At 37.3% G+C, this 10,953-nt stretch overlaps 1 protein-coding gene across 2 annotated transcripts; it reads left to right on the top strand.

Annotated features, from left to right (window-relative positions):
* The first annotated feature begins 15 nt into the window (after positions 1 to 15).
* On the top strand, positions 16 to 10,855 carry LOC105970014 (SH3 domain-containing protein). Of its 2 annotated transcripts, XM_012994794.2 has the most exons (28): positions 214 to 597; positions 729 to 992; positions 1,252 to 1,314; positions 1,421 to 1,513; positions 1,782 to 2,010; positions 2,254 to 2,360; positions 3,047 to 3,106; positions 3,450 to 3,550; positions 3,838 to 3,932; positions 4,510 to 4,530; positions 4,625 to 4,720; positions 4,850 to 4,970; positions 5,105 to 5,284; positions 5,447 to 5,643; positions 6,037 to 6,308; positions 6,483 to 6,584; positions 6,662 to 6,838; positions 6,938 to 7,126; positions 7,251 to 7,492; positions 7,583 to 7,729; positions 8,393 to 8,633; positions 9,082 to 9,210; positions 9,297 to 9,440; positions 9,739 to 9,789; positions 9,868 to 10,038; positions 10,222 to 10,281; positions 10,429 to 10,543; positions 10,646 to 10,855. In XM_012994794.2, exons 1-27 carry the CDS (start codon positions 592 to 594, stop codon positions 10,501 to 10,503), a joined length of 3,633 nt encoding a protein of 1,210 aa, XP_012850248.2. In that variant the 5' UTR covers positions 214 to 591; the 3' UTR covers positions 10,504 to 10,543; positions 10,646 to 10,855. The 2 variants fall into 2 exon arrangements, with proteins under 2 accessions (XP_012850247.2, XP_012850248.2); XM_012994793.2 differs by having other exon boundaries at positions 16 to 597; positions 10,429 to 10,855.
* Positions 10,856 to 10,953: the final 98 nt, after the last annotated feature.

Here is a 10,953-nt window from a genome sequence, read left to right as displayed (position 1 = left end):
CGAGTCACGAAAATTAATGAAATAAGTTTAGAAAAACTAAATAATAAACTCAAAGATATGAGATTCAAGGGGCTCCAATACGAGATGAGATTAATAAATTTGATGAGATCGAGCTCAATGTGATCGGGCTAGTTAATCATACTCATTGAACTCAACTTATTTACCCTTCTACTTCAAAATATATGTACTTATGTATGTGGAATGGTTAAAAATGTTTTTTCTTCACTATGTAGTTTTTGTTTTTTTTTTTTTTTGACAAATTTTTCAATATATAGTTAAATGAAGCTTTAGATTATGATTTCCTAGTCAGATATGAAATATTTGCTTACTATTGGGAATTGAGAATATGGGTGTGTAGTAGTTTCAGGACTTCCCTAATTTAATGAAACGTGAAAATTAGTACATTACTTTTCTTCTACAGTTTTACCACATCATCGTTAAATTTTCAACTTCTTCAAAGTTCAAAAAAGCAAGAGTAGAGAGAGGAGAGAGAGAGAGAGAGAGAGAGAGGGGGGTCACTCGAACAACAATTCGATCACTTTCCTCTGCTCATATACGGAGGTTTTTTCAATTCCTCGAAGCCATTGAAGAATGGCGGTAATATTTGGGATCTCTCTTTTTCTCTTCGATTTTCTCAATTATTATTATCAAACAGCTAAATCTGGAATTGATTTGTTTTTTTACATCGTTGTAATGTTATGTTTGATTATTTGTTTCTGATTTTGCAGGAGTCGTCGGGAACGACGCTCATGGATCTGATAACGTCGGATGGTTCGTCGTCGAAGCCTCCCTCAGCGTCGTCGACTACGGCCGCACCGCCCATGGATTCGGGGGCAAATATAATGACGCCTGGGCCGCCGGTGCCGATGACGGTGGAGCGGAGGTCGAAGAAGGGGACTCTGATGCAGATCCAGAGTGACACTATCTCTGCTGCAAAGGCAGCTTTTAACCCTGTCCGAGCCAACATTATGCCTCAGAAGCAGAGGAAGAAGGTAGTATTTGAGGGTGTTTGCGTTTGTACTTTCTCTTGGTGGTGGGTTCCCAATTTTTAGAGGTCTAACAAGCCGATATATTCCTGTTTTAATGAATTAAAAAAGCTGCGCACGTGAATTGAAATTTTACAATTGTTTTCTTACTTGATCTACTTTGCCCAGTGATTCTGAATTTCTCAGACTCGTTTTCTTTTGCTACTGAGCTTGTACACTGTGATCGATCACATGTTTTAATGATTCTTTTTTATCCGGTTAACAGCAGCCCGTGTCTTATGCTCAACTCGCGAGGAGTATTCATGAGCTAGCAGCCTCGTCTGATCAAGTATTTAGCCGTTTCTAATTCATCTTTATTTAATAATGCATCTCTTTCTTGCTTTCAGATCGATTATTTTTATAATGATTTCTTCTTTCTTGGTGTATATATGTAGAAAAGTTCACAGAGGCAATTGGTGCACCATGTATTTCCAAAGCTCGCTGTATACAACTCTGTTGACCCGTCTTTGGCCCCGTCACTCTTGATGGTATTCTTTTCCATAGCAAATCTTCTCTGAATTCTGAACTTGTTGATAGAACTAACACAACGGCTATAGTTAAATATGGATATTTGGAATTGCATTGGAAGCAGGGTTTTTAGTTTTATATGAATTTCTGGTTGGGGGTTGTAGACAAGTTGAGCTAGTCAAATAATGTAGCTCAAACTCAGATCAGTATTTCAAGTTGCCTATACTGATCATTTTTCTTCTTCTATTGGAAAGTGACTGATTTTTCTTTCTGTTTCATAAACTCTAGCTTGACCAGCAGTGTGAGGATAGGACCGTACTGCGTTATGTTTATTACTACTTGGCAAGAATTCTATCAGATTCTGGTTCACAAGGCTTAAACCCAGGTGGTGGGATACCGACTCCAAATTGGGACGCTTTGGCCGACATAGATGCAGGTGGAGGTGTGACGAGAGCTGATGTTGTTCCTCGAGTAGTAGATCGGTTAAGTTCAGAGGCTTTAAATGAAGAAGTGGAATGTGAGTAATGAGCCCTATTTACATGTTTGATGAATCGTTATTTTTCTACCTTATGTTCAATTTTTTTTTTTGTTTACTTATGATGACATCAGATTTCGATAGAAAACTGCGAAAGTATTAAAATATCCATAATGGAAAGAATTATGAGATCACATACTTTGTTTTTCAGATCTTCAAGTTTCATGTAGGCCTTTTATCTAAAGCTGAAGATTGCTAATTGCTTTTGTTTATTTTCTCTTGAAGTTCATCCACGGAGACTGCAAGCGTTAAAGGCTCTTACATATGCACCTTCTAGCAACTTAGAAATTTTGTCGAAGTTGTACGAGATTGTATTCAGCATTCTGGATAAGGTTTGTTCAGTAATAAATTGTTTCCTATCTACTAAGATTGTATATGTATATTGCTACTTATGTCATAATTTACGTTTTTCTTTTCTTTTCTGTATAGCGTATTCAGTTTCCTGTCTGTATCATTTCTGATTTGGATCTGTTTTATAACATCCTTATTGCAGATTATCATACTATTTCATTATGCTTGAGTAGGCTGTTCTGTAAATCTTCTTACTGGCATAGTTAATTCTGTTTTATCACATTAAAGTGGTGGTAATTTATTCATATGTCTCAAGAATAGATCATTTCTACTCCTCTGTTTCTTGATTCGTACCTTTGAAACCATCTGCGATTCAATTTACTTTTCTGGTTAAAGAGTTTCTGTGTTGACGTCGATAAAATCTTATTCAAACCTAGTGGACGGCAACATTGGAATGATGATTAAGAGTAAACCAGGGGCTGATTTAATTGAATACTATCTAACATTGTTTTGCAAGGTGGCTGTTATTTGATACTTTTGTACTCATTATTCTTTTTCCCAACAGTTAAAATGAAATGAATTATCGCAATCAACATGATTTCTTTTGCTGGAACAACTATTTGCTGATATTAAATGAGCTTAGTTCTGTTATCTTTCCAATAAGTATCATGGAATTTATTGTAAAACATTAATTTCTGCATATTAACGCAAACATTTTGACTGCCAGGTTGCTGAACCACAGAAGCGTAAGAAGGGCATATTTGGAACAAAGGGAGGTGATAAGGAGGTAATCTTATCTTAGCACATTATATTTTTTTCTTGTCGACATGGTTTTTAACAAAGATGAAAGAGATCTTCATACTCCCCCAACCTATTTTATTTTATCTTCTCATTGTAACTCATAACAATTATCCTAGAAGAAGTCATTAGGTAAGAAATTAATGTCTCGCTTTCAGTTGTCCAATGCAGGAGCAATTAGATGAGAACTGAATGTCTCACTTGTTAGGTCTCCTTGCTCGTTAATAAAGTTGACTGTGTTTTCCTATGTTCTAATTCTCTTTGGTGTCTTCATGACTATTTAAGTGATTGATTGGTCTTTTCTTACCTTCATGTGGATGGTAATTTATCAGTCTATCATCCGGGGCAATTTGCAATATGCAGCCTTAAGTGCTTTGAGAAGACTCCCTTTAGATCCAGGAAATCCTGCATTTCTTCACCGTGCTGTACAAGGGTTAGCTCACTTCCTCTTGCTGATGCTTTAATTATGCAGATTCATGCAATGCTGGCATATTAGATGATGTGCCTATACCTTGTTAGGCTATTAAATTTGCTGGTATTTGGTTCATCTTTATCCTGATTCAGATTGGTGAAGCTTTCTGCTATCTTCATTATTTAGCTTAATCCCCGTCATTCATGTATTTTACGTGGCAGACTATCATCTTGTAATAGCTCTTGTGATTGAATATTAGTTTTTCGCATCTTCGGACACCAATCTGAAAGTCATTTCATATACTGCAGTGTTTTGTTCTCTGATCCTGTAGCAGTGAGGCATTCTTTGGAAATTCTATCCGAGTTGGCCACAAAAGATCCCTATGCAGTAGCCATGGCATTAGGTAATGTGACACTTTAAATTTTCATAGAATCTTCTAAAAGTTTACTTTGTTTTGATGTGTGACAGTACATGATTAGAATCTTATTTGGATTAATCTAAAGATGCATGTTTATGGATTATGAGTTCAAAATAAATATCAAAATCATTTCTCTTTCATTTCTACACAGGATAGTCTTCTGCTGGGAAAACAGTTTCTTTCCCAACTAACCTTTTTAATTTGATTTTTATGTGTTGGGACATCAAGGCATGGGTCCTTCTTATAGCAGCCATGTTTCATGTGGACCGCCAAACAGGATCCATGAGGCTGGCCATGCTTGGGCATGTCTACTATCAGCTTCTCACTTTCTCTATAATTTATTCAAATGTCTGTGTTCAACCAAGACTCATCTACGAGCGAAATGATTGCAAACTCTTAAATAAATGACCAAATTTGCCACAAGCCCCTCAATGTGTAACATGTTTTCACATTTACAGAACTTGTCCTAGGCTAGGATACACTATTGGCATTTAATTGTTTTTCTTTGCTTCAGTTGTAGATTTTAGATTATATTTTCATCTTTATGTTTTGGTGCTTGCAGGAAAGCACGTGCAACCTGGTGGTATGGCCAACATTCCATAGCTTCTGTCCTTTTGCGTGAAATCCGTATTGAATTTCCTTTTATCATTATCTTTATCAGAATTTCTATAAATCAGGGGCCCTGCAGGATGTTCTCCATTTGCATGACGTCCTCGCTAGAATTGCACTTGCTAAGTTGTGCCATACAGTATCCAGAGCTCGAGCATTAGACGGTACTTATTTTGGATATTTTAAATTCATACCTTTGTTCTGCAGTTTTAGATAAGTGTCACAATGTTCAGAGAAACATGAGTGTGATTTCAGATAAAACTCAAATGTGGTTTAATTTTTTGTGAGCGCAGAACGTCCAGATGTCAAGTCTCAGTTTAATTCTGTTCTCTATCAACTTCTGTTGGATCCCAGTGAAAGAGTTTGTTTTGAGGCTATACTCTGTGTACTGGGTAAATTTGATCATATGGAGAGGTAGACATGAATACATTTGCAGTTTTCAAAAATTGCCACTGCTGATGATTAACTCTACTTTAGATGATAAATGTGTATTTTGTTTTTTTTTTTAATTTTATACTTTTGATTTTGCCCTTTCTCGCTCAATATAGGAGTGAGGAAAGAGCTGCTGGCTGGTATCGTTTGAGTAGAGAAATTCTCAAGCTTCCAGATTCACCTTCTGTAAAGGACTTGAGTTCTGAAGAAAAAGATGCAGTTCCGCCAAAAGCCTCCAAAGATAAATCTTCAAAGATAAGGCGCCCACAACCACTAATCAAACTTGTCATGCGCAGGTCATAGTCCTCTCTTTTACTTCTTCCAATGCTTGCATGCATTTAAATGTGCAGAAACTGATTACATGTTTGTATGCGTGGGTATATTATCAGATGACATTTAGAGGGTGATCTCAGGATGTGCTTTGAGCATTACTTTGTCTTTTTGCTGTTTTTTTACAGGTTGGAGAGTTCTTTCCGAAGTTTCTCACGGCCTGTATTACATGCAGCGGCAAGGGTTGTACAGGAGATGGGAAAAAGTCGTGCTGCTGCTTTTGCATTAGGTTTACAGGATATTGACGAAGCAGCTGAAGTTAATACTTTTTCTGAAAAAAATGACTCATACGATCCAGATATAAATCCAACAGCGCCATCTGAAGGTACTGATAATGATTTCCTGTTATTGGTCACAACACTGGTTACAATGTCCGTTCAAAGTGTATGCATATAATGCTTATAAGATGTTTCCCGTGGTATGTTAGCTAGTTGACTGTGATATTTTGTTGTGATTTAATATCGACCAGTCATTTGCAAAACATCATGATCAAATTTATGGCCAACCTATGTCCCTGCTGGAGACACTGATGCTGTTTTTATGCATGACTCATTTTGTGCTATGCGACAGACTTTTCATTTTAAAGAAGGAATCTGCACTACGTATTAATGCATTGAAGCATGTATACTTCATCAATTTTACTTTGTACATTTAAGATATGGCTGGATGATTGGTTGATTCTTTTTCTCCCTTTTCTGTTTCCATCTATTGCTGCTAGGTATTCGTAGAGTTCCCTCAATATCTAGTGGGATGGGTTCGAAGGATACAGTTGCAAGTTTGTTGGCTTCACTAATGGAGGTTGTTCGAACAACTGTTGCATGTGAATGTGTTTATGTGCGTGCAATGGTGATTAAAGCGCTGATATGGATGCAAAGTCCACATGATTCTTTCGATGAACTGGAGTCCATCATTGCATCAGAACTGTCTGATCCATCTTGGCCAGCAACTTTATTGAACGATATATTGCTCACATTGCATGCTCGTTTCAAGGTATTCAGGATGTGAGAATCATACAGTTAATCCTTTTTGTCACTTTATTTTTTCTCGTTTATGGTTTGATGAGTTGAATCATGAATCATGTAGTTGGCACTTGCATTCTCATTGTACTCAAGAATATGCATGTGCTGTGGTCTTACCTCCCCTTGCTCTTTTATTGCTTATTAGGCTACACCAGATATGGCAGTCACTCTTCTTGAGATTGCTAGAGTATTTGCTACTAAAGTTCCAGGAAAGATTGATGCTGATGTGCTTCAACTTCTGTGGAAAGTAAGTGTAGCTTATTGTTGTTGTTGCTGCTTAATCTTTATCTTCACTTCCTCGCCTTAAACTTTTATGTTTCTTAGACTTGTTTGGTTGGAGCTGGACCTGATGGAAAACACACAGCTCTGGAAGCTGTAACAATAGTTCTGGATCTGCCACCCCCTCAACCTGGCTCAATCTCGGGACTGACCTCAATTGATAAGGTATCTGCATCTGATCCAAAGTCAGCGCTTGCTTTGCAGAGATTGGTTCAAGCAGCAGTAAGTCATACTCTCCATTTATATCATCTTGCAATTTCATGTTCGTACATTTGTCTAATATCAGCCAATATGTGGGTTGCTAACCTGGGCTACATGTAGGTTTGGTTCCTTGGAGAAAATGCAAATTATGCTGCTTCTGAGTATGCTTGGGAGTCCGCAACCCCACCTGGCACTGCATTAATGATGTTGGATGCAGACAAAATGGTTGCTGCTGCCAGCTCACGTAATCCTACACTAGCTGGTGCTCTGACTCGACTCCAAAGGTGTGCTTTCAGTGGTAGCTGGGAGGTGTGTATTTTAGACCTTGTTTTTCATTTGGCATGTCTTGGTTGTTGTCATCATCAAAATCCATACAAAGTAATCCTACGGTAACCATTTCTGTTTTTTTGCTTTTGCTGATTGGTTGTTCCAGATTCGTATCATTGCCGCTCAAGCTCTTACAACAATGGCAATTAGATCTGGTGAGCCTTATAGGCTACAGATCTATGAATTTTTGCATACTTTGGCTCAAGGTGGTGTACAGTCTCAGTTTTCAGATATGCATACTAGTAATGGTGAAGATCAGGGAGCAAGTGGAACAGGCCTTGGATCTTTAATAAGTCCTATGTTGAAAGTCCTAGATGAAATGTATAGTGCACAAGATGAACTCATAAAGTAAGGAAATAAAAATTCGTTACTCCTTCAGCTTCGACTATTTTGATAAAAAAATAATTCTAAATTTTATTTCTGCTCTTGAATGTTCAGGGAGATGCGCAATCATGACAATGCCAAAAAGGAATGGACAGATGAGGAACTAAAAAAGCTCTATGAGACTCATGAGAGGCTGTTAGATCTTGTCTCACTCTTTTGTTATGTTCCAAGAGCAAAATATCTACCTTTAGGGCCAACAAGGTACTTGCTTTTTTTCATGCTCTGCTTCACTTTGCAGCTGATGATCTTGAATTTTAATTTTTCATCTGAAAGATCAATCTTATATTATTAAAATTCAATTTACAAATAAGAACTATGGAACAATGCATTTAAAGACCGTCGAAAACTTTAAGGGCAACTACATTGACTTCTTTTTCACCCACAAGGAAATGAAATTTAGTGTATCAGACTGAATGTTCAAGTATCTACTATTTCCTACAAAATAGTTCAAGATGTTCTTGAGAATTTAAGGTCAAGCATCTTTCAGTAAATAAATTCTGTAATCCCTAAGATAAGTTACTTTAATGATGTTGTCATAATGTTATTTTTACCATACTGATGTCAGTGTCATATAATAATAATAATGGTGATGATGATGATGATGATGATGGTGATGATCATCATCATCATCATGTGTTGGAAGTGGATGAATCTTTTCTTTGTGCCATCAGTTGTCATTCTCACTCTACTTGGATTAATTCGCAACTCTACTTGGATTAATTCGCAATAAGCAGATGTCATTTGACACAGTTATATTTCCTCCTTTCCTGTCTGTACTTTTTCATCTTATTGGCATAAGACTCGTTTGGGAGAAAAAGTCGATCTCACTTTTTCTCATTTGATTTGATTTTACAATTGCAACAGTGCTAAACTCATTGACATCTATCGTACTCGGCATAACATAAGTGCATCAACGGGCCTCAATGATCCTGCCGTTGCCACAGGGATCTCTGACCTTATGTATGAAACTTCCAAATCAAGGGTTTCTGATCTTATTTATGAAACTACCAAAACCAAGTCTGCTGAGCCAGATGATCTTGATGATGACCTTGTTAACTTTTGGGCTGCAAATCTTGGCGATGATGGTGCACCTGCCATGAACAGGGTAAGAATCAATCAACCCTACTACCAACCATATTCTTTTGGTAAATTTTATTGATTAGTTCTTCAGTAATATGTGCAAATATGATGCTGTAATGGTGTAAGGATTTTTAAGAGAACTACGTTATCTATTCAGAAAAAAAGATGTTTGCAGGGTTAGTATTTTTCAGTAGGTCCTTTTCTTGTCATTTGTTCGAAATGCTGTAATCTGAACCCTGGAAATGCTGATATGGATAGTGATATCTTATATTTGGTCGAGTATTTGCAGAAGGGGTTGGGGGATGGAGAGCTTTATCTGTGGGAATAGAGAACCAATCTAACAATCCTTATAAAGCTAAAAGCCTTCTCAAACGTCTTTGTCTGGGATGTATCTGTCAAGCCCTCAGTGGAACTAACTTTCTTCTTGTTATACTAATGTTTGGTTCGTTCTTTCTGTATTTGTTGCACATTAGGTCAATGAATTTCTAGCTGGTGCTGGTACCGATGCCCCTGATGTTGAGGAAGAGAACATTATTTCCAGACCTTCTATGAGTTACGATGATATGTGGGCAAAGACTCTCTTGGAAACAACAGAAATGGAGGTTTGTAGTTCTGATTGCGTGTTACCTTGGGCTCTTAAATCCTTCATGGTCGGCAACTTTTGTTAAATATGGGTTCCCTTCTGCAGGAATATGATGCCAGATCATCTGGGTCTTCATCCCCAGATTCAATTGGATCCGTTGAGACATCCATATCCTCCCACTTTGGGGGAATGAATTATCCATCGTTGTTCAGTTCAAAACCATCTTCAAATGTCTCCTCACAATCCAAGGTATGGAAAAATATCCATCAATTTGCTTCCGCCAACTAATTGTTGTGTTGGCATTTGAGCCTGCCTTTCCTTAACAGTAATTTCCAGAATCCTGTCAAAATTTCTGCATCTTAGTTTTTATACCCTGCTTACATTGACCAAAATATTGTCTACATGTTATTTCTCTTCCGGTTAAGGAAATTAATTATGTTCTTTTTTTTTACAAAAGGATACTATGTCATAAAGTGCCACACTTGCATTGGTTCCTGCCTTTAAATATGCTTGGACAAGATATGACACTTTTGAATTGACTATGCAGGAAAGGCAAAGTGGAAGTAGATATAGTGCATATGAGGCTCCTGGTTCCCCGGTCAATATTCTGAACCTCTTTATCAAAATTTTAATTGGTTAAAAAGTGAAAAAGAATCTAATGAAGGATTTCTTGCAGATAAGGGAAGAACCTCCTCCATATTCATCACCTGATCATCAAAGATACGAGTCCTTCGAAAATCCCTTAGCTGGCTCTGGTTCCCAAAGTTTTGAAGAAAGACGGCCCTCTTCAAGCAATCCACAGTTTGGGTCGGCACTTTATGACTTCACTGCTGGTGGCGATGATGAGGTGAATGAGTATAATTTCGTCTATTTTGAACTTGAGCTCAAGTTTGAGTCAGTTAATCACGGAATACTAAGCAGTGGCTAAATTCTCTGTTTTCATATCTACATTGCACTTTCTTGGAGGTGTTTTAAATTTTATTTGTTTTTTTAGCATGTGAATAACATTTAAAGCTTTGTGTTTCTGCAGCTAAATCTCACGGCTGGTGAAGAACTTGAAATTGAGGACGAAGTAGATGGCTGGTTTTATGTAAGTATGACGCAAGTTGGTGAATTTCTCTCAAGAAAATTATAATATAAGATCTAAACTATCTCAAATACCATTTCTCAATTGGCTAAAATTTCTCCTTTTAGTCTGTTGCCTGTGTTTGGTTTGCTAATATGTTCAGCTGTACAGGTGAAGAAGAAACGACCAGGAAGAGATGGGAAGATGGCAGGGCTGGTTCCTGTGCTGTATGTTAGTACATCTTGATGCTGACAAAGGCGGTCGGTCTTGCATATAAAACCTTAAAGTACACAAACCAACTCTGCTATTACAGATTGTTGGAACAATACATAGGGGGGGGTAAAGTCTGATTTACTGTGTGTCTGTCTGTATGTGTGTTTATTATCAGCGTAGATCACTTTAACATCTAAAGGAGTATAGCTGAGGCGTTCAACGGGTACGTCCATTTACCGTTATTTATTGCATAGTCACATCCCGTTGGTTTGACTTTTGACTCTGCTCTATTTTGTATTGTATTTTTTTGTTTAACCTTATTCTTACTCATACATGCTCTCACGGAACCCGAATTATGTTTATTAAATGAGGCCATCATGCATTTTGTGTTTGTGTTGTACGTAGAATATAGAAACCCTTCAGCACTATTACCATTTGCTGTTCGTTTTCTTTTTGGTTAGTCACTTACAGATATAAAGAACA

The sequence above is a fragment of the Erythranthe guttata genome, chromosome 12 (assembly GCF_056151865.1).
Source record: "Erythranthe guttata isolate IM_541 chromosome 12, IM_541, whole genome shotgun sequence".
Taxonomy (NCBI): domain Eukaryota; kingdom Viridiplantae; phylum Streptophyta; class Magnoliopsida; order Lamiales; family Phrymaceae; genus Erythranthe; species Erythranthe guttata.
The sequence above is the reverse complement of the archived record's forward strand: the minus strand, read 5'-3'. Positions and strand labels throughout refer to the sequence as shown.

Excerpts from the sequence above, each read along its gene's own strand:
- LOC105970014 (XM_012994793.2), top strand. Across the intron at positions 4,721-4,849 it reads CAGAGCTCGAGCATTAGACG|AACGTCCAGATGTCAAGTCT; the intron begins GTACTTATTTTG and ends TTGTGAGCGCAG. Across the intron at positions 4,971-5,104 it reads AAATTTGATCATATGGAGAG|GAGTGAGGAAAGAGCTGCTG; the intron begins GTAGACATGAAT and ends CGCTCAATATAG.